Below are 22,681 nucleotides of genomic sequence, written 5' to 3'. Positions count from 1 at the left end.
CTCCCAAACCTGGGTGCTGTTTTAATTTTTGTATGTCTCTTCATTTGTAAATGAATGTTTACTATAAGTAACATTTTGCAGTTTCAACATGGAAATACGCGAGATATTCTTATTCCCAGTGGGCATGTTGCCTTAAGAAAGGTCGGGTTGATATTTAAGTCTTTAAACATTCTTAGGTGTTAAGTGAGCCACGACTCTATGGAGTAAACTTAGGAAGAAACAACTGAAAACTCATTAGATCATTCATTTAATAAATATTGATTGAGAACTTACTCTGTGCCCAGTTTTCTTTTAAGCTGTGGCCGGAACCAAAGCTTCCCTCATGGAGACAGACAATGGCTCATATTATGGCTCTGAGGAAATAAATAATGCTTCATGTGAGCACTTGCAGTCACAGTATGTATTTTGTTTGTGTTTGTGCCAGGGCTGACTTTTGCTGCAGTTCACTGCTTGTCTGGGAAGCGGCAAGGGAATGTCATGCTTTACCGGGCAAATAAGTATCCCAGAGAACTGCTTGGGCCTGTTACCTTTATTTGGAAGTCTAAGAAGACCCCAGGAGATACTTCTGAGGATAGGCAGTTGTGGATCTGGCTTCATCCAACTCTTAAACTGGTACATCCTTCTGTTGCATTTTGTTAATGTAATTATACAGTGTGTGGAGGTCAGAGGACAAGAGTAGGAGTCTGCTCTTTTCTTCCACTATATGGGCACCAGGGAGCTTGGTGGCAATCCCATTTACCTGCTGAGCCATTGTTAATTTGTTTATTTAGAATCTAAATTTGAACAAAGAATGGATACTTACCTTGATCACGATGATATGATAAATGTATGCACATCATATAATGATTAGCACAACAAACACATGCATTTCTATCAGTTTAATTTGTAGCACTGCATTTAACTTAAAAAATACATTTTTAAGGATTTACTTATTTTTATTTTATGTGTATGCCTGGTACCCACAGGGGCCAGAAGAGGTAGTTGTAAGCACTGAGAGATACCTCTCAAGCACTCTGTTTAAATTTTGAAGATTTAAAGTAAATGTTTAAATACTTCCTTAGGCCGTCCTAGAGGAAATAAAAACAACGTGCCAGTGTACAGAACCAGTCAAATCAAGTGTCTGTGTCCCTGACCCATTCCTGACAGCAGCCCAGGAAGAAAGTCCATCTGAACTTTCTGATGACAAAATTGGCAAGAAAAGGAAAAGGAAAAATGATGAAGAAAGTGCTAAACGAATGAAGAAAACTATTGGTGATGGAACTAGAGACCCATGTCAGCCATGCTCATGGGCCTCTCCTACTACAGAGATTGTAATCAGGTAGGAGTTCTGTTCAGTGTGAGACTTCTGCATGTTTTCAGTGAAGACTGCTGACCCACCTTCCTCCTCCTTTTTTTGTTTTGTGTGTGTGTGTGTGTTTTTTTTTTCAAGATAGGATTTTTCTGCTGTCCTTGAAATTTGCTGTATAGACCAGGTTGGCCTTGAACTCAGATCTGCCTCCCTCTGCTGGGATTAAAGGCATGTGCCACTTTGTCTTCGAGCATTACATTGTGTGATGGCAGTTTGTGTTTTGTGGTCTTTTCTCAGTGATTTGACAATGGAGATGAACAGGTTCCGGCTGATTGGTCCTCTTTCCCACTGCATCCTGATTTCAGCACTGCAGGCTGCTCCTGTACACACAGTGAGTAATGTGACTGTGCTAGCTAGGCAGGTTTGTAAAACCCAACATATAATCTGATATCATAGCGGGGTACCTTTTAAATGGCAGTTTCTAACTTGTTTTTGTTAACAAAGATTTTTTCTTAATCTTTCACTTCTAGAAGATCAAATCTCAGTAGGTGTAATAAGTCAATTGAAATTTTCATTTATATACTACTCTTGCTTTCATGAGTCTTGTAGGAGATAATCTCTGCTCTGTAGATGGGCAATATAATCTCTCTAAAATCTCTGAAATTGCATGCTAGTTTTCCCTCACTTCCTTTTAGTTTGGCTTACATGACAGGTTTTCTGGAAGGTTAAGAGAAGCATGCCTGTCGGCACTTCAGGTCAGAAGCAGGGTGATGCTCCTTTGTGCTCTCAAGGTTGTGTGTCATGTGACACTATTGGCCACTTAAATGTGACTGAATGGCTGAGGTACTGATTTGTGCCTTTATTTAATCTTAGCTAACTAAAGATTAAATTCGGGTGGCTGTTTGTGGCTTGTGGCCTTCATATAGATAGTGCTGGTCAAGAGCATGAGGTACGATTAGGAGTCATCTTTTGGGTTCAGATCCTGTTTCTTTTCTATCCTAGTCAGTTGATTCAGTGCATGATCCTCCCAGATGTAATGTGGGCAAACATGGTGATCAAGCTGAACAAGACTGAGCTTCTAGAAGGATGCTTTAAACAATGAAAGCAGCCTTTCTGTCTCTTTTGCCTTCGTGTTAGTTTTGCTGCTGCCTGGACTCATCGAGTAACTTTAAGACTTTTCTTTCCTATTTTCCCTTTTCAGGATGGACAGTGATCTTTTACCATTTTATTCATTTTTGTTGTGTTGCTTTGTGTAGATAGAATTCAGGCCTTATACATGCTGGACAAGGAGTTGCTCTAGCCCTGAAGTATATACCAAGCCCTATTTACTACTTGTTGAGATAAAAACAATTCTCAAGTAGCTTCTCATTTTATTTAAGGTAAAACTCAGATCCTTTAGTGTGGCCTCTGTCGTCTTGGACCTTCAGTCCCTCCTTGCCCTTTGCCCTTTGACCATGCTGCCTTTTAGCTCTAGAATGTGTCCCTTCTCATTTTTTTCATGACTCGTACCTGTTCTCTTTCTACCTGTTGAACATTGTATTGTGGGGCTCTTGGTTGGGCTAAACACCCTCATTCTTCAAGTTTCAGACTGTCTCATCCAATCCGTATCCCTTTGGAACCTTCCCTGGGCCCTCAAGTTAACTTCCCCTCCTGTTGTTTCTGTAGCATCTGCAGATTTTCTCAGTTTCCTAACAGAGTTTTGCTCTTGTGTTACAAGAAGTTTAATGAAGTGCGTCAGTAGTAATCAGCAGATAATCACATCCCACATTAGCAGGTCTAGGACACAGCCAAGCGTCTCTAATGCCTTAGAGTGTGATTATAATGTGATGGCTCTACCCAGCAGGTTGCCTAATTTCCATTGTAAAAATATGTAGTTTTTGGTAATGAGGTTTTTTTAAAAATGAGCATTTCTGGGCTGGAGAGAAAGCTCAGAGGTTAAGAGCACTGGTTGTTCTTCCAGAGGTCCTGAGTTCAATTCCCAGCAATCACACGGTGGTTCACAAACATCTATAATGACATCTGGTGCCCTCTTCTGGTATGCAGGTGTGCATGTAGACAGAACATTGTATATATAATAAATGAATCTAAAAAAATAAAAATAAAATATTTTTTAAAAAATGAGCATTTTCCTTTCTGAAACATATATGAATAGTAATAGTTTGGAATATTCAACAAATTTAATATATAGTTCACCACCTGTAAAATTTTTTCCTCTATAATCCAAAGTCTTGCTTATATACTCCATTTTTACCAATATCAAAGCTTTAATGATAAAAAGTAATTAGCAAATCAGTATCTGTGTTAACATCTGTTTCTCACTGACCTGCATTTCATGATGGCAGGCAGGGTTGGTCTTGCCCTCTTTGTCCCCAGTGCTTAGCATACAGAGAAGGTTTGATTCTAGAGCCTCCAAACTGCTTACCTCTGCTGCCTATGTTCTGTGAAGTGTGTGGCACCTGTCCTACACACAAGTGAATGCTCGAGGGTCTGGAGGAGTCTTTCAGCTGGAATAATTGCTCTTGGTTGTCATGTCTGTCACATTTCTAGTATTTTAAATGCTTTGGAAACCTTGCTAAGTTCCAGTCTTGCTAAGAAAGATGTAAGCGGAGTGTTTACACATCTCATCCAGTGTTTCTGAAAACAGTGCAGTGGCTTCCTTGGCATTTTTCATTGGTTTGATGACAAAGGGGTATTTTATTGCTTAAATTAGAGATGAAGGTGGTGAGAGTGGGAGAGGGCAGTGACTCCTAGGGAACTGTGCATAAGAAAAAATAGACAGTGCTAACCTAAGTAATATCTTTGAAAAGCGCTCTTTATTTCCCTGTATGTGAAATCTCTAGTTAGAATGTTCAGTCTGGTAGTAACTGCTATCTTAAATATCTTGGCATCTTCATTGCTGCTCCTTGTGAAATAGTTCTCACACAGAAACATAGGGAATGGGGCCATGTTACAGCCATGTCACAACTGTAGCAATCACTAGGACTGGCTCATCATTTTTCTGCTGAGATGTTCTTGTTTTCCAGGGGGAGGAGGATGCAGAACAGACACCTCATCACTGGTGGAGTGACACTTGCAAGAGCTCTGATGGTGTTTTTCTTCATCAAAGACAAGAAGCAGTGTTTCAGTTGCTAGGAGGTATTTGGTTGTATTGGGGAGGAGTGGAAAGTGGGTCATGAAGGCAGTTTAGAGGTAGGTCTTTACTAAGTGGTTTTGCTTTTTATCCTGCTGCTGTTTGTGTGATGTAACAAGAAAAGCAGCAAAGAAACCCAGAGTCAGAATTAAAGCACTGTGTTCATGTTTGCTTATGAACTGACAAAGTTGTTCATATTCTAAATAACTAGCATTCTGAAGTAAATAAGTAGATCGACTGTATGTATTTGCTGACTCTTGTATGCTCATAGCTGTTAGAGAAACATGATGTTGTAAAATAATACTTGTTATATTTTGCAAGAAACTTGATTTTTAAAGTTTTAATTTATTTTTTGAATGCATTATGGGAAAAAGATATGTATTTCACAATAATTATCCCAAGAAAAAAGAAAATCTGAAAGATTTCAAAATACAAACAAGAGTGTGTTAATATATACTGTGATCTTTTTATTACCTTCATTATTTATTCTTTGTTTATGTATGTGTGCATGTGTATAAAGATCTCTCCTTTTACTCCAGGGATTAAACTCAGGTTGCCAGACTTAGCAGCAAGTGTCTTTACTCACTGAGCCATGTCGCCGGCCCTGTGAGTGAATTTCTGTAAACTTGCTTTTTATGAATTCGTTCTGTTTCTGTTTTGTTGAAGGGATATCATCACCAGCTGAAATTCCTTCAGGTACTATTCTTGGATTGACAGTTAGGGATCCGAGAATAAATTTGCCCCCACAGCGGTCCAGAGCTTTGCCCGATCCAGAAAGATACCAAGGTAAAATGCTTGCCACGTTCCTTGTTGAGCTATGAAGTGCCATGAGGAATTCAGTCTCTGCCTCTTGTGTCATGTCGTGTATGGAAGCATTTTTAGACGGGAAACGTAAATCACGCAGCAGCTAGCTGTTTACGTTTGTTGTTTATTTTTCCATGAGTCCACTGCTTTCATTATCTAGTAAAGTCTATCTTTTTTAATTCTCCAAATGCTTGGACTTTCAAAGTCTAACTGTGAGGAAGGGATGTGCACCGGCAGCTGGTCTTGTGCTCATTGGAAGCCTCTGTCTGACCATACAGATGATCCAGGTTCGAATCCTGGCAAGGCCATCCAGGTGCTGAAGTATCAGAGACCACACACGTGGTTTGACAGAGGAGCAGGACGTGAAAGAGCTGTTTGGCTGTGAGGGTGGGAAGGTGGGACAGTGCTGGCCAGAATTTTAAGCTGATCTGGGATGATGTTGCATTGGATTTACTGTGACTTAAACTCTATTAGTTAGGAGAGTAGTTTAAACTAGCCTGTGAATGTTGAGAGAAAACATTTAAGCATGTGGCATAACTAGTTCACGATTTTGTTTATAGTTAGCTAGTTTATTAGAGATCAATAAATGGCCCTGTGAGAGCTCCATGTGATAGGTGTCTAAGAGGATTTGAAGACATACAGGTAAGTTAGTTGTGGAGCCCAAGTCTTCATTGCTTCTGCTTTCTCCTTTTATGTATATGGTCTAGCATAACCATGGAAGTTGGAGTGTCTACTGTGAGTTACATGCAGAGCTGTAAATACGGTAAAGCCATGGCTGAGCTCTCTGTCTCTCTGACTACCTCATATGTGTTTTTGGATAGCCAGTTCTGTCACATTCTTCTAACAGGCTAATATGAATTGATTCAAGGAAAATTCAGGTCTGTTGTAAAATATATGATTCAGTTTCCACTATAAAATCCACCATTGTGTTAGGCATCATTGTGGTATTTCATCACAGCGTGTTTTTGTTATTGTTTTGTTTTTTGAGACGGTGTTATTGGGTGTCCCTGGCTGGCCTGGGACTCTGTAGAAGAGGTGGGTCTTGAAGTCTCACAGAGCTCAGCCTGCCTCTGGCTTCTAAGTGCTGAGGTAACTAAAGCCTGTTTAGACTACTGTAATCTTTTTGAAGATATATTTTCTTTGATATTTGAGCGACCTAAAGAAGTACAGTTTCAGTCTGGGGATGTAGCTCAGTGGTGGAATGCTTGCCTGGTATGTGAGAGGTTCTGAGTTGAATCCCTAATTGTTTTGAAGTAAGGACTTGCTATGTAGGTATGACTTGTTAAATCACCCAGGCTGGCCTTGAACCGTGTCCGTCTTCTTGCCTCATCCTGCGTGCTCACATTGCAGGCAAGAGTCAAAACTCCTGGCAAGGAGTATACTTTCCACATGAATTAGTTGGATTAGTATTAGATCAATACTTTTAATATCTCACCAAGGAAGATAAGTCAAAATGAAGGGTAGAGGTATGGTTTGGTGGGCTGGGTCATTTGAAAGGTCAATCCTAAAAGAATCTCAACACCAGGATAACTTAAACCTGATTCTTTCCATAGTCCAGTCTGTGTGCATCCGAAGTCGTTCTCTGCCTATTTTGATAGGCAGTGATAGTAAAATCAGTTCAAATGTAGTCATCCTTAAAGAAGACTTTGCCTACTTTGGGTTACAAGCTCCTTTTTTTTTTCTTGTATAAATTGTATTTTAGGCAGCTTTTAAAGGAAAAGGTTCCTAGGAATCTGAGTGCTGTGTTTTCACGCTTTGACACATTCACCTCCTAAGTTAATTATTAATCTGTTTTTATAACAGTTTTCAGCCTCTGAGGTGAGATTTTAAAATACCAATCTGAGGCTGGAGGTGTTGTGTGGTGATAGAACTCTTGCCTAACCACTCGGCCCTGCTTCAAGTCTCAGCACTGGAAAATGGCAAGAAACATTTGTGCTGTTTGGTCTACTTTACTTGCTGTCTCTAGCAGCTGCTGCTCTGCCTTGGTAGATTATTTGAATCAGTCCTTGCTAGAAAAGAGCTTTCTTTGACCTTGGCTGTGAGAGCAGGAAGCTCAGTGACAGTGAATAAGGTAAGAGTGCAGTGTAAGCCTGTACTCAGCGTCCTTGCAATCACTCTCTAGCAAGAAAGTACTGAGCCACATTGTTTCTATAGGCTCATTTAAAATTTTTCTCTCAAAATACTCTGGCTGCATGTGATTGCCATACCACTAGAGCCATGAAGGAGTGTCTGGTTGCTTCAGAATGGCAGATGGAAAGCCATCTTTTCCTCTTCCAGTGCTTGTGAGCACTCCGACAGCACAGGGCAGCCCTGGACTTCCAGTGCTCATAAGAACTCTTTTTTTTTTCTTTTTGTTTTTTCAAGACAGAGTTTTTCTGTGTAGCCTTGGCTGTCCTGGATTTGCTTTGTAGACCAGACTGGCCTTGAACTTACAGAGAGCCAGCTAGCTGCCTCTACCTCCTGGGTGCTGGAATTTAAGGCATGCACCACTATGCCCAGCTGTTCATGAGCACTCTTACAGCAGCAGAGGACTTCTAAGAGCTCAGTTCAGGGTAATTTTACACAACTGTTTCTTTTCTGGGAAGAAAAAGCTAGAAGCTTCTACTAGGAGCTGGCCTGTCCCCAACACAGTGTGTTGAAGCTTCCTTTTGGTTAACCCTCATGTTTTCACTGTGTTTCCAGATGTCATGTGGATGGACTCACACCGTGGGTAGCCTTTTTAGACTGGCTCTTTTCTTTAGTGACATGCATCTGCGAGTCCTGTCTTCTTGTGACTTTGTAGCATGTTTCTTTTAGTCCATCATCTAGAAAAAACACTTCAAGATGAGCTGGTGCTTTCTTGTGCCTTTGTTTCCTAAGAATTCTCTCTTGTCTGCAGCTCAGTCGGAATACCTCAGTTTTGCCCCTCCGATCTGTGCGGAGCTTCACAGGGCAGCACCCTGGGTCAGCGAGGACTGGGGGAGGTGGGGCTGGTCCTGCATGGGCAGTGTGACCCTCCCTGACACTCAGCACTGCACCTAAGACCTCACTGTTGTGTCATGAGGAAGAGCAGTTTATAGACCAAAGTGCTGCTTCTCTGTAACTTTCTTCTCAGGTCTGTTTAATCAATTAAATTTCCTCCAACCTTGTTCTCCCCTAAAATCAGTCACACCATACCCTAGTTATTTTTTCCCCAGCCAACAGACCCACACCCTTTTGAGAGAGTTTCTATGTTGTTATTTTGGGACAATAGCTCCCCCTATGCCCACCACCCAAATTTTTTTTTTTTTTTTTTTTAATTCTGCAGTCTAACAAAATTAGATTTGAAAGACTTTTCTGTCATGGTTAAGCAGCTGCACAAAGTGTCTTATGTCAGTGTAAATGTGCCTCACTGACAGCCTCTCTCTTGGATTCTATAGTGCAATGCACTTTGCTCAAGAAACAGAACAGTTCACAAACACTGTTCGCCTTAAAGAACGGAGAAACGTGTATTACAGACAGGAGTGAATATCTCAGTAAACGTTAGATATACGAGACCTGAAGTAAAGGGTAGCAGAAGGTGTCTTGTTGAATTTTGTTTATCTTAAATACAAGGAACAACTTATCTGCATAATAGTAAATTTCACAGGAAAGTTATTTCATGGAGAGGAAACCAATAACCTTTGTTATTTCATGGACTAGGAAACCAATTATAAAAATAATTTAGTTTGTTGTCAAGAAACATTTTCTAGCTCAGTAAATGCCTATGAAATACTTTCCTGTCATCACAGTCTGCCAGCATTAAAGTTTGATGAAATGAGAGTGTGTGTTTGAAGGCTGTTTCTTTTCCCTCTTAGATAATGAGCAAATTAAGCAGCTGCTTCTGGAGGGCGTGCCTGTGGACTGTGTGCATAGCTTTATCTGGAACCAGGATATTTGTAGGAGTGTCACAGAGAATAAAATCTCGGATCAGGTAACTAATGTGCCAGGATTACTGGTAAGCTTATTAATGACAGGCAGAATCATTGTATTAGAGAACCCTATAAAGAGATTTTATGTTCTGCCAAGTGCTATGTATGTATATATTCTTTTGTTGTTGTTGCTTTGTTTTGTTTTTCGAGACAGGGTTTCTCTGTGTAGCCTTGGCTGTCCTAGACCTCATCATAGACCAGGCTGGCTGCGAACTCACAGAGATCTGCCTGCCTCTGCCTCCCTGAGTGCTGGGATCACAGGAATGAGCCACCATGTCCAGCTTACTTAAATATTCTTTACTATTGCTACTTTGAGTTAAAAAAAAAATGATTTCTAGAAAAAGACCTTTTTTCTGAAGTGAAAAATCTCGTGGTTTAAATATATAGTTTTTAATCTTATTCCCCTTAAATATTTTGTCTTTAAATTTACAATGATTGAGCCTCCACCAGAGTCAGGCATTGTGTGAGAAACTGATAGATGATGAGGGCCTTAGGAATGCCTGGGAACACTAAGGCTGGCTTTCAGTTTGAAGGAGCTGGTGTTTGAACTTACTCTCAGATGGGAGCTAGACTTCTTGGGGGCAAGGTCAACAGTGCAGTTGGGAGAGGATGTCAGAAAGTAAGAGCAACACTTACAGTAGCCCAGGCCTGAATCTGTTCTTAATCCCCAGGTTGGGCAGGAGCTGGAAGTTAGTGGTGGGACAAGGAAGAGGCTGAAGGGACACACAGACTGGAGTGTAGAGGACCAACAGTATGGGTGGCACTGAAGGGGTTAAGACTGGTTAATGCCATGACTGGATTTCACTCTAGCAGTATGTGGAGGAATGTTAGACTGAGGTGCATGGGGAGAGAGGACTACAGGTCAGATAGCCGTAAAAGAAACACATGTATATAAGATAGCTGAATGTAAAGAAATACATCACACAGGTCATGGTGAGGCTCTGAATTGTGCAGTAGCTGGAGTAAAGGGGCTAGGGTTTGGAACACATTTCTAGAGGGTAAAATCAATGAGGCTTGGTGGTTCTGGAAGGTGAGAAAAGGTATCCGTAGATTAGCTCCTGACATTCTCGTTAAAAGGGAGCCAGAGTCATGTTGACTTGTTCACTGTTGTATTCTCAGGTTCTAGGAAAACACTTAGCACATAGGAGGAACTCAGGAAATACTTGAGTGGGTGAATACTGAGCTCTGGGGTTTGTGGTGTCATTTGTTCAGGTGGGGATTTGGAAGAAGATCATGGGAAAGATGAGCATTTGAGAGGCAGTGTGCTTCTCAAGAGTGTCTAAAGAGACAGGTCTTAAATGCCAGGTGGGAAGCTTGGGGCTAGAGGGAAAACATTGTGGCATGGACAGGTAGTCATAGAAACTTAGTAACAGTAAAAAGGCCAACATAAGAGTGTTGTTCAGGTTGCAGTTAGACCAAATATGGAGGAGGGTCTTGGTACCAGACAGCTGCAGAACAAAGCACTAGCTGCCATCTCGGAACTCAGCACAGATGCCTTTTCCCTCCCTGAACAGCTCCAAGTAAAGTCTAAAAGAGCGTTGCTCACTTCATACAGCATCCCTGTCCACTTCACTCGGTTTGTGCTGCCTTCTGTTTTAATCATTCAGACCTGCAGAGAGGTTTCCTCAAGAACGGAGCATTTCCTCTAATGGCTCATCTTTGAGAAGTTGTCATTAATTTTTGTACTGTCTTAATCATAACACAGCATAATCAAATTAAAAGGAGTAGAGTATAAAAGTGTAGAATTACTGAGATTAGCAGATGAACATATGTAAGTTAACTTTGAGTTTTCTGGTATACCCCAGCCCAGACAGCAAAATTAAGATAACTTGGCATTTTCCTACCAAAGCCTGTGTGTAGAGGAAAACCTTTATAGAAAGGACATTTTTACTTAAACTGACTTGTATTTGTTTATTCAGAGCCTTTAACATTGCCTTTTAAACGAACATTTACCTTTTAAATTTGCTCCTAGGGAGACCCAGAAAAATCTCCTAGAAGACTGTGGCTGTTTGTATTGACTTGTGTTCTTCTCCTTTAGGATTTAAACCGGATGAGAAGTGAATTGCTGGTGCCTGGGTCACAGCTTGTTTTAGGGCCTCGTGAATCCAAGATACCTATACTTTTGATTCAACAGCCAGGAAAAGTGACTGGAGAAGACCGATTGGGCTGGGGAAGTGGCTGGGATATCCTCCTTCCCAAGGGTTGGGGCATGGCTTTTTGGATTCCATTTGTAAGTTGCCTTTTGATTTCAGTTGCACTATTTAAAACACAATTATAATAGATAGTAGATGCTAAACATTCTGGGTGTTATGCACAGTTTTAAAACTGAATGCTGTATTTCTGTCCTTAGAGGTGAAATAGTGGGTATAGAAATACAGAATATTTCATACATGTAGTTTCCAAAGCCAAGTTCATATGCATAACACCTGTTGAGGGCCAACAGGATGGTTCAGCAGGTTAAGCTGCTTGCCACCAGGCCAGACAACCTGAGTTTGATTTTTAGTACCCATATGGTGGAGGGAAAGAACTGGCTGTCTCAAGTTATCCTCTGACCTTCGCACATGTGCTATGGCATGTGTGCTCATACACATATGCAAAATAAATGAAATTTAATAATAAAAAAGACAGTAGTGTAGCTCCTGTTCTTCCTGAGACAGTCTTTGTTGTTGTTTTGCTCAGTCTCCCAGGCTGGGATTACAGGTGTAAAACGCAGTGCCTGGCTCAGAGGGTACATTTTTGTCTTCCTGCAGCAGCAGTTGACATAGTAACTGCGCAGCTGCCCTGTGATACTTCTGTACCTGCCTCTGTGTTGATCATCTGTCTGTCTACCCTTGTCCCCCATTTTCTCCCCAGGCACCGTCCCACACCCTAGCAACAAACGGTATTTGAAGTAGAATAATTTTTTTAAAAATTGGTAACAATAATGTTGAATTTTCAACTTGAATAAATGTGTTAGCTTTTACAGAAGTGTAAATAAAGCAGGCTGTTGTGGTTTTAAATGCTAACTATAAGCATATACTGCTCCTATTTTTTTAACTGTGGCCAAATTTTTTATTAAAATGTGTTAAGCATCTTCTGATTAGTTTACGCATGATTTTGATAGCAATGGTAAGAGACATGTCAGTGTAGGCGTCTAGGTTCATGCAGAAAATTAAGTTTTTAGGAAGTATACCTCATGCAAGGGTCAGTCATTTAAGAAGGGATTTTTTTTTTACGTTGTCCCACAAAATTTTTTTTTTATTAGAAAATGTTTTATTTTTTCTTCAGTACTGAGGATTGAACTGAGGGTCTTAGTAGACTATGAAGCACTCTGTCACCGAGCTATGTCCCTAGACAATTACAGATTGTTTCATTCACATAGAAAAGACAAGATCCTCGTGCTGTGGGCGGAGCACTCATGCTTGCCATCCACTTAGGAAACAAAGCATGCAGACTCCCTGGAGGTTTCGTGTCCTCACACCTCTCACCTCTCCTCCAGTAATACCTTGTTACCCCCATGCATATTCCCAAGCCCTGTATCTCTGTAAAGTACGTGCCTTTTGTCTATCTGCCTTACTGCAGATGTGCTTCTGTAACCTATTGTATTTACTCTTGTTTACTGGTTCAACCTGTTGTATTTACTGGGTATTGAGTTTTATCCCATGTTGCTTGAAGTTCCATTCATTCATTTTTACTACTGCAGGTTGTTTGGTTATAGGATCCTCTTAACATGTATTTAACAGTGTTGTATTATATAAATATTTACTATTTTTATATCTTTTAGTTAAGCAGCGGTTATTCCCAAACAACTGTATAACCAAATCACCACACAGAGACAGGATTTACTTGATTAGCCTAGAGCACAATGCTGGGCAATAGTTACTCCATCCTAAACCTCCAAGCTGGCATAGTTTCCGACATTTCAGATTCAACCATTATACTTGCTTTTGTCATAGCTTAGGTCCAGTCCCATCTCTCCATGTGGTTTCAAGACCTCTCCTCTGGATTTTCCTCTTCTCCTTTTACCCCGCTTCCTTCCTCTTCCTCCCATGCCAGTCCAGGGTGTCCCACCCTCTCCCCTCCATTGCTCAGCAATGTGGCTGGTTGTTTTAATTGACAATTTAGAGAACAAATGGTGGTATGTTTATACAAACTTGAGACAGGTGATGCTAATGCAATGTCCGGATTGAAACCAGATAGTAGGGGAGAGAAATCAGCATTTGAATGGACAAGGGTAAGGTGTATATATTCCAAAAGAACATTATACCAACTTTTCTCCCATCAAGTCCAATAAAAGGCTCCTTTTCTTTCAATACAATAATAATTATAAAATTGTGAAAACTATTAGGTAAAATCTATGTGTGCAGTGTCCACTCAGTGTGTTTTTAGCAACTTAGGAGAAAGTGTCTGATCATCCTATCTATCTTGACAAGTTTAAAGTTCTATACCTAAATTAACCTTTATCCTTATTGGTATTACCTGTATGAAAGCATTTTCTTAACTTCTAAACAATTTAAGCTTAATTGTGGCACTATAACCATTTGGTCTTCAGCCCCATCAGAGACTTGAGAAGGAATAAAATTAGTTACTAGAGTAAATAGGAAGTGCATGTTAGCAGCTTCCAAAAAAAAAAAAAAATTGGCAGGGATAGTTTGCTGCCTGAACAGTCATCCATAACTCTCTATAATGTTGGAGCATCATCTTCAACCTTCTGGCTCAGAATATTTGACAGACATAAATGTGAAGCAGGAACTATTTAGGACTTGCTTACCCTGTCTTGGCAGAGTTCGGCAGTCGACTTGAACTGCATTTAAGCTTGCCCATTTTTGGCAGAATTTGTCTGTTGTGAAGTGAGGGTATTTTCTTTACCTGAGTGGCTCATTTGCCACATTTGAAGCCATCTCCATATGGAGGTTCCTTCGATGCTCATCATCTTCTTTGAGGTAGGCGGGGTGCTGCCAGGAGATGACCTGTCTCATTGTCAAAGAATCTTAAAAATAATAAAGACATTTTTAAATGCCATATTCTATAGGTCTTCATGTTTTTGAAGACTACCTATTTTTATGTAATCGATCTGTTTACAAAATTATATCTGTCTGTTAAACCTAGGATGCATACTCCTGTGATAAATTAGACTAATGTCTGACATGACAATGACTTGATTAACTAGCAATTAACTTGCATTACCTAATACCCTAACCAGTTTTTAATAGCTGTTTAAAAGTATTGGAAGTGTTGGAAGTAACTAATGCTTATACCAATGTATCAAAAATAGACTTATTTTTGCATCAATATGCAAAAATCCCATACCAGAGTGAAAATCAACCTTTGAGAATAACAAAACCCTGCGAATGCTCCAGTGGCACAGTCGGTTAGTGCACGGTACTTATAGAACAAATAAAACCCTAAGTTGAGTAGATTCAATAATCTACCTTTTCTCTTATTATTCCTATAAGATATCCTTATATTCCCCTTTCTTTCTTTTCAACCCCTTTTCTCCTTACCTAAGAAAGAAAGATAGAGAAAAGAAAAAGGAAAAGAGAGAAATCCCTGAGTCTAACCTCGTTTCTCTCTGATTAAGATCATTAATAATTTATAAACATCTCCCAATGACAATAAAAATTCGTAGCCACAGAAAACAACCAAAAACCTATCCAACCCCCCTTAAGGAAAATTGGACATCGTTCTCCTCGATTTCTTCTAGCCGACATTTTGGACACACAGAAATCCTGATAGGGGTCCCAAAGGAAATTGGGAAAAATCGTTAATTAAGCAAGCATTAACATTTGTAGTCTAGTCTTTGAATGTTGAGAAATTTCAGGCTTAATAAAAGTCCTGTTTGGAACAGTCTAAAATATTGGACCAATTGAGATTAGTAGCTTTCTTCAAAGCTCTCTTGGGAGCAGGCTTTGATGAGAAACAGCAATTGAAGCAGTTGAGGCAGGAACAAGCAGAATGCTGGAACATGCAAGATGCTGGAACAGATGTGTCAATGTGTCAGCATACTGAAAGATGAATTCTGTCAGGTTTGATCCAGCATCTCTGGTGTCCAGTCCTTTTGTTCTGCAAACATACAATTTCTCACAAGCATTATACAGTTCTAAAATTATGCCAATTAAAAGAATGGCATAATAAATTTTGAGGATATTGTAGCCAAGGATTTGTATTGTTGAAGTTCTCTAGCTGCAGCCATATTTTATGTCTCAGTCAGTTTCAGAGTTGTTTCCATGTAAAGTGCTCAGCAATATAAGTTACCATTATTATTGAGCATACAGTCATTATCATTTTGAAATCAAAACAAGGTTGGATAGATCAAAATATCTTTTTTGGGCTCTTGGGCGCCTGTTGTATTAGGTCGATCTCCCGAGAGAAGGCCTCCCAAGTAGAGAGACAAATTGAGCAATAGAAAAGCCGTGTTTTAAGTAAATTTTATATAAACTTTTTAATTTATAATTTAAGCATACCCTAGGCATCTTGTACCTGTTTAGAGGGTTAGGCCTAGGTTTTTATATATGTTGTAGCTGTTTGTCCCATCCCCTTTTTTATATAGAATGGGTAGTTATGTCTTTATAGCCAAACTTTATATAAACTCCCTTTTACTTTTAGCATTTAAGCATACCCTTGGCATCTTGTACCTGGATTTTTACACTGGTTGTGGCTATTCTTTGGCTTGCCCCTTTTTTATGGGCATTTGTTTTGGCTATCTTTGGCTTGCCCCCTTTATGATATGGGATGGACAGTACTACCTTTTAAACATGAATTATAATTTTTGAGTTTTTAGGACCTAACTAGGCTGGCATGTACTTTGCCACCTGTAAGCCTCCTGTGTCTTTTTTGCATCAGGCATGACCAAAATTTGTCTCCCGTGAAAATGTCTCACATTCGAAAGGATAAGCCAGCTTCCAGAGCAGTATGATGTTATCTCTCTTTACATAAACCTGAAATTGATGTGAATCCAACCTTTAGATCAGTAAGGACATAACGTCTGTTATTAAGAAAAAAGAATTTACATGGTAACCTTAAGGAAAATTTTGTTATTTTTGAATCTTAGACTATCTCTGCAAGTGGCCAAACAGCAAGAGTTGCCATCTTGGCTTTTATCATGTAAATAAAGCTGATCCAGAACTCAGAGATTTGCCTGTTTATTTTTACTTTGTGTTGGGAATAAAGGCACATGCCTTCACCAACTTGCTCAAATATTTTTTTGTCAAATTAATATCATAACTCAAAGCTTTTAAATGAAAATCAAGCAAAGAGACAAGAAAATTTTAAGTTTGGGGTCAGTTGTGCCAATTTACACTGTAACAAGGAAAGCCCAGTTGGTTATTGTTTTGGAATTTAGTTGTTGTTACCTGTGAAATTGGCGGACCCTTACCAGAAAGAGCTGACAAGTATCTTGCAGCCAGAGAGCTTTGAATTTTAGCCGTTATTAATCCAGTTTTTATTAAGAAGAGTGCCCTTTCTATTTTCTGTAACTTAGTATTCCAACCCTTGGCTTTTCCCCCATTTTCTCCTTGAACTTTCTTGGAGAAGGCATGGAGAAGGGACATCACCATTAAACATGTTGCAACCAGATCCATGACTGTGACAACCGAAACACAGCCAAAAGGGATTAAAACACCATCTGCCATGGCATTTTTTATTTTAGATGCAGTTTTAGGCCAAACTCTGTCTAGAGGTTTGTCTGCCTCCAGTTCCTCTTTCCCACGATGGCTGCTGAGCTGAGCTGAGCTTAGCTTGCCATAGTATAAAGAAGCCACGCTCCTATACCCTTCTGTTAAGTCTGCAGCTTGTCTTTTGCTCCTGGGCTGGTTTAAGAGTCTCTCTTAAAGAGACAGTAATTGACCTGGGAGTTTTTAGGTTTTAAATTTGGGTTGTATCACTGTAAGCTTATTCCCCTCACCAAATTATGATAAAGTATGATTTAAAGGGTGTGGATACTTAGATTAGTTGGGCACCATTTGTTGTTAGTTGATTAATATCTACTATTGATATATCTTTTAGTTAATGGTGGTTTAATTGACAAGTACAGAGAACAAATGGTGGCATGTTTACACAAACTTGAGACAGGTGATGCTTAAGCTTCACAATGCAATGTCCAGATTGAAACCAGATAGTGGGGGAGAGAAATCAGCATTTGAATGAACGAGGGTAAATTGTATACATTCCAAAAGAACATTATACCAACATACCAGTTTTTTGTTTGTTTTTTGCTATGGGCTTTTAGGTTGTTTCTCATTTCCCCTATACAATTTTGGTTCAGGTTAGTAAATTGACAGGGCCTCTTGACATTTCTTTTAGATCTACCGAGGTGCAAGAGTTGGGGGGTTAAAAGAGGCTACAGTGCATTCTCAGTACAGACGGTCACCGACCATCCCAGGCGATTTCCCGGACTGCCAAGCTGGGGTTCTGTTTGCTGAGGATCAAGCTAGGGATCTTCTAGAAAAGTATAAAAGGTAAGGAACTCTCCTTCTGGTCTCCAGGGACGGGAAGCATCGGCTTGAATTGCCTAACGGCTTGGGCATCACTTCAGTAACGCTGTGTGCAGTGTCGCACTTCCTTCTGAGTTCTCCGCTACCAAAAAGTGGCTTTTAGTACAGAGGTTATTTTTTGCCCTTTAGAGGCCCATCTGCTAAAGCCTTTTCTTAATTATTTTCTGATTTCAGTGATGGATAGCTGAAGTGCAGACATGCATTTCAGATACTTGCTAATAGATCTCATTACCACCTGCGTCTCCACTCCTGCAGAAATTGCACTTAAAAAAAAAAAAACTGGTTGTAGAATAGTGTTTTTTTTTTTTTTTAAAGTTTAACAAAATCATGGAGGTAGGTAACACTTTGAACTGGTGCCATTCTGCCATCCAAAGCATTATGCACTGTTCTTAGTATTTTAGCAATTACTTTCTAAACACTTTCTCTTATCTGTCCTTTATTGGAAATAAGTGGATAAAGGCCTTTACTTCTGTTATATAAAGAAGTGCAGGTGAACCATTAAATTTAGGCTCCTAGAAGCACAGAAACTGTCTCTTGCATATAGTGTCTGTAGGTTTAGGCATAGCTGGTATATACTAGGGCCTCTAACAGTTGTTAGTTGAGTGAGTGGATTATTGAATGTTGCAGTGGTTTTGCTCTAAGTTGGAAACCCTGTTCATTACCACAAGCACTAACAGGTGGGCCTGACAGGCTTTCTAGTCATCTTAGTGATGGACTGGTGAGTGCCTTAGTGGATAAGTTGTGACCTGATTGGGGACAGCGTCCAAGCAATCATGTGCTGTGTATCTGTGTACTTCTCATATGTGTGCTAGTGAGCCCTATAACTGAGAATGTTTATTTTTCACTACTTCGACTTTTTCATGTATATTCTCCATAGGTACAAATTTTCCTAAATAAAATAGTGGTATTATCTATACTATTTTGAAACCTTTTCATTTAATCATATATTGTGTTGGTTTCCCAGTAGCAATAAATAATGATTGTAACCAAATGTTGGCAAACTTTTTTTGGTAGAGGGCCAAATGATAGGCAGTTTTGGCTCTGTAGACCCTTTGGTCTCCATAGCGAGGTCTTAGCTCTGCCACTAACTGGAAGCAGCTGCAGGGGACACAAACAAGCCAGTGTGGCGGAGGTCCAGCCAGAGCTTGTTATGCTCACTCACATTTGGAATTCACAGAACTTTCAGTGTCATAAAACAGGATCATTTTTCTTTTTCTTTTTTTTGGCTTTTCAAGACAGGGTTCCTCTGTGTAACAGAGCCCTGGCAACCATGGATTGGCTTTGATCCAGCTGGCCTTGAACTCACAGAGATCTGCCTGCCTCTGCTTCCAGTGTGCTGGGATTAAAGGCATGTGCCACCTTGCCCGGCCCTCATTTGGCTTTTTCATTGAGTAGAAATATGAAAATCATTCTTAGCTCATGGGTCATATAAAGACAGATAACAGGTCATATTTGGTTCATTTGGCTCAGCGGCCAGCTCTGGCATAGGGCTTTGAGTGATTCTGTAAGATCGCAGCATGGATGTGCTGTTTTATCAGTGGCCTTTTAGGTTACCTCTTTTCTTATCCTATGCTTTGGGGATCTTCTTTCTATATGCATCTCTATATATTTGTCTGAATCATTCATTCAAAGCATACTTACTTCAAGGCTCCAACAAGCACAGGGTAGACTAAGTCTGTCCCTGACTTTATGGAGACTATTCCTTTCTTTTCTTCTTAAAATAACAATAAATTTACTTTTTACTTTATTTGTTGATAATTTCATACATCTATATAGTATACTGTGATTGTATTTACTGCCCCATTGTCCTCTCTTACACTCTCCTCATTCCTACTTCCCAACTCCTCCTCCTTCTGTTTTCCTTTCTTTTTTTGGACTCGGTGAATTTAAAGTGGGTTGCTTGTATGAGTATGGGTATGGGCTACTTACTGGACAACTTAACAGTGGCTGTTCCACTGAAGAAAATGACTGCTCCTCGGGCAACTACTAACTACTCAGAGAGCCTGATGAGCCCCTGTATAGCCATGCTGGAGTTTTGGTTGGCTTGTTTCATTTTTCAACACAGGGTTTTTCTGTGGTGCTGGTTGTCCCAGGACTCACTTTGCAGATCAGACTGGCCTCTGTCTCCCAAGTGCTGGGATTAAAGGTGTATGCCACCACTGCCTGGCTTAAAAAGCGTGTATCATAGCCTCCCTCCACCCTGGGACTTTGGCAACTTCTAAGTCTGTACATTATTTGCCATCCACTGCAAAAAGAAGCTTCTTGGATCACGGCTGACAGAGGCACGGTCTATAAGGATAGGCATAAATATTTAGAAGGCAGTTTGACCACAGAATTTAGCAGAACATCAGTAGTTTGATTCTCCTCAAGGTACTGAGTTCATAATGAAGCTTCTGTCTCACCTCTGACCTGGACTGTCTCGGCCACCTCGTAAACTACATCACTGTTCCTGTGTGTCCTTCCAGGTACACTGTACACATGATTTTGCAGGCACACAGATGTTCTTTTTGCTCTCTCCTGATTTTGTTTTTGTCAGGTCAGAAGTGAGGGAGAAGCTTCACTGTGACCTTGATTAGAGCCTTGTGAACCCTGAGGGACAGCACTGCTCAGCCCCAGGGCTCCCATGCACATGGATCTCTGGATCAGTACTGAAGTACTGCACTTGGTTTTCAGAGGCCATGCACATCTGTGTTATCTTTTAAAAAAACCAAAGATCCAGGTATGGTGGTCACCTTTAAACCCAGCACGGGGGAGGGGTGTGTGTGTGTGTGTGTGTGTTATTTAGAGATGTGTTATAATGGTTATGGCTGTTTCAATTAAACTGTTTTAAAATTACACTGTTTAAACTGTTTAAAATTTATTTCTTTTTTCATTAGACGCCCTCCTGCCAAGAGGCCCAACTATGTTAAGCTTGGCACACTGGCACCTTTCTGCTGCCCCTGGGAACAGCTGACTCAGGACTGGGAGGCCAGGATTCAGGCCCAGGGTTCAGTGCCTGATGCTCAGGGCAGTGACCCAGGACTCGGCCTGCCTGCTGTCCCTGAGGAGATCTGGCAGCCATTTGATGAGGCAGGCGTAGCTGAAAACCAACCCATGAAACCACAAGTCTCAGGCTGTCAAGTGCAGGCTCGGACTGAGGTGGTTCTGGAGCAGGGTGCCAGTGAGAATCACATGGCTGCCACTGGTAGCCGGCTCTGTGTTGTTCGGTGAGTCTGGGCAGCCGCCTCATACAGTTTGATGGTTTTCTGTATTGATCATGCCCAAGGATGTGAAAGCCACCATTGTTTCTCTATGTTAGTTGGTGACTCTCTAAAAAGGAGAGCCGTTTCTTTGATGTGTCATAGAAGGTCTAGGGAAACAGTTTAATATTTGATTTGAGACACAGTACTAACTGATGAGATGATTGGAAATATTCTCCTAAGTCAGGTGTACCTGATTGGTGACATGCCTCTGTTCTGCCTTAGCCTCTCAGGTTCTTGGGAACCGTGTGGCTGTGGGGTGGGCCAGCAGCCATTGTTGTAGCGCTGTGGTGGTAATGCTGTGGCCTCCATCCGCAGTGAGCATTGCCCCTCATGCTGCTGTGGCTCAGCGTCTCACCCTCTCCAGTGTGCTCTCCCTTCAAATGGTGTTCCCTTCCCCCTTGCTTATCTTAGGGTTTTTATATCACCCTTTTGCTTAATTATAACCCTAAGTTCTATCTTATTTTTCTACATGCCTTATTTTTTTCTCTGCCCTAATATACTATAATTTTTATTCTTTCAGTTTTAGAATGGCAGGCACACAAAAAGAAGTTTATGAGTACTAAATATATTGTATGCTTTTAATAGTTTTAATTATAATTTTCTATGCCTCTTACTTTGCTTAGGAGCAGGAAATTACTGAAGCAGCTCTCTTCCTGGTGTGGGCCCAGTTCCAAGGCCAGGAGGGCTCCCTGCAGAGGCCAGCAAGAATTGACCAGAAAGGCCTGCTTGTCCATTCTGGGTGATTTCCCCAGAGCTCTGGTGTGGGTCAGCCTGACTTTGCTCAGGAAAGGCAGTCCTGAGCCACGCACTATGATCTGTGTCCCATCAGAGGAGGACCTGCTCCAGCTCAGTCAGGATCAAGGTTTCCACGGACCCAGGGAGTCCAGACACAGTGACCCGTTCAAGAGGCTGATTCTGAAAGAGAAAGAAAGGAAGAAAATGAAGAGGCATAAGCGAGCAGCCAAGGGCCTGGTGGCAGGGCCATCATCAGCTGGGCAGGAAACCCTGACTCGGGGGCTGTGGTCAGGTCCCCTCCCAGGCCTGACTTTACACTGCTCCAGAGTTCTCCTGGGCTTTGTCACACAGGGAGATTTCTCTATGGCTGTTGGTTGCGGGGAAGCCCTAGGGTTTGTCAGTGTGACTGGCTTGCTGCAAATGTTGTCCAGCCAGTCAGCAGCCACAAGGGGGCTGGTACTGCTGCGGCTGCCCACCTCCCTGCAGTACCGGTTTGCAAGAATTGCTATTGAGGTGTGAACATGGGTTCACAGCCTGGTTGGACAGAGATTATAACTGTTTTTGTCAAATCCCACAGAGATCCTGGCTGTCTCTGTTGTCTGATTTAAAATACAGTGTGAAACTGCTTGGAAACAAGAATTAAAATTATATAATTATGCGGTTGAAGCTCTCTTAACTTTACTCTGATAATCTGAGTGTTGCCCATCTTTTCCTGTCTTGGTTGTTTAACGTGTTGGTTGAACACTTTGTATTAAAATATCTCCCACTCCCCTTGGTTGTTAGGAACAAAAGCTCTAAGGTCTCTTTGAAAAAATTTTAGTTATATAGTATGTAATAATAACTATTCATTGTTTATTAAAGAAGAAACTTTAGACAACTGGGCTATAGCTTAGTGGTCAAGCTCTTGCATGTGTGAGGCCCTGGATTTGAGCCTAGCATCAGAGAGCTAAAGAGGCAGCTAAAGAGGATGCTGCAGATGCCTGCCTCTTACACCCAAGACCCAGGCTGTGTGGGCTGCATCAGTTCTGTCCTTGCGAACTGAACATTTTGTGCCATAAAGAAATCACAAGTTGCTGTCTATT

General features: G+C 40.9%; 1 protein-coding gene across 1 annotated transcript in view; it reads left to right on the top strand.

Annotated features, from left to right (window-relative positions):
- Nucleotides 1-22,255, top strand: part of Pop1 (POP1 homolog, ribonuclease P/MRP subunit) — a 33,075-nt gene extending 10,820 nt beyond the window's left edge. The window contains exons 7-16 of the mRNA XM_021660496.2: nt 425-612; nt 1,062-1,318; nt 1,586-1,679; nt 4,312-4,423; nt 5,085-5,204; nt 9,038-9,153; nt 11,190-11,381; nt 17,432-17,586; nt 20,499-20,828; nt 21,488-22,255. Of these exons, the coding sequence (XP_021516171.1) occupies nt 425-612; nt 1,062-1,318; nt 1,586-1,679; nt 4,312-4,423; nt 5,085-5,204; nt 9,038-9,153; nt 11,190-11,381; nt 17,432-17,586; nt 20,499-20,828; nt 21,488-22,118 (2,195 nt within the window). The 3' untranslated portion in view covers nt 22,119-22,255. The remainder of the gene's footprint in view (nt 1-424; nt 613-1,061; nt 1,319-1,585; nt 1,680-4,311; nt 4,424-5,084; nt 5,205-9,037; nt 9,154-11,189; nt 11,382-17,431; nt 17,587-20,498; nt 20,829-21,487) is intronic.
- Nucleotides 22,256-22,681: the final 426 nt, after the last annotated feature.

The sequence above is a fragment of the Meriones unguiculatus genome, chromosome 1 (genome assembly GCF_030254825.1).
Source record: "Meriones unguiculatus strain TT.TT164.6M chromosome 1, Bangor_MerUng_6.1, whole genome shotgun sequence".
Taxonomy (NCBI): Eukaryota; Metazoa; Chordata; class Mammalia; order Rodentia; family Muridae; genus Meriones; species Meriones unguiculatus.
This window is presented reverse-complemented; position numbering and strand designations above follow the sequence as displayed.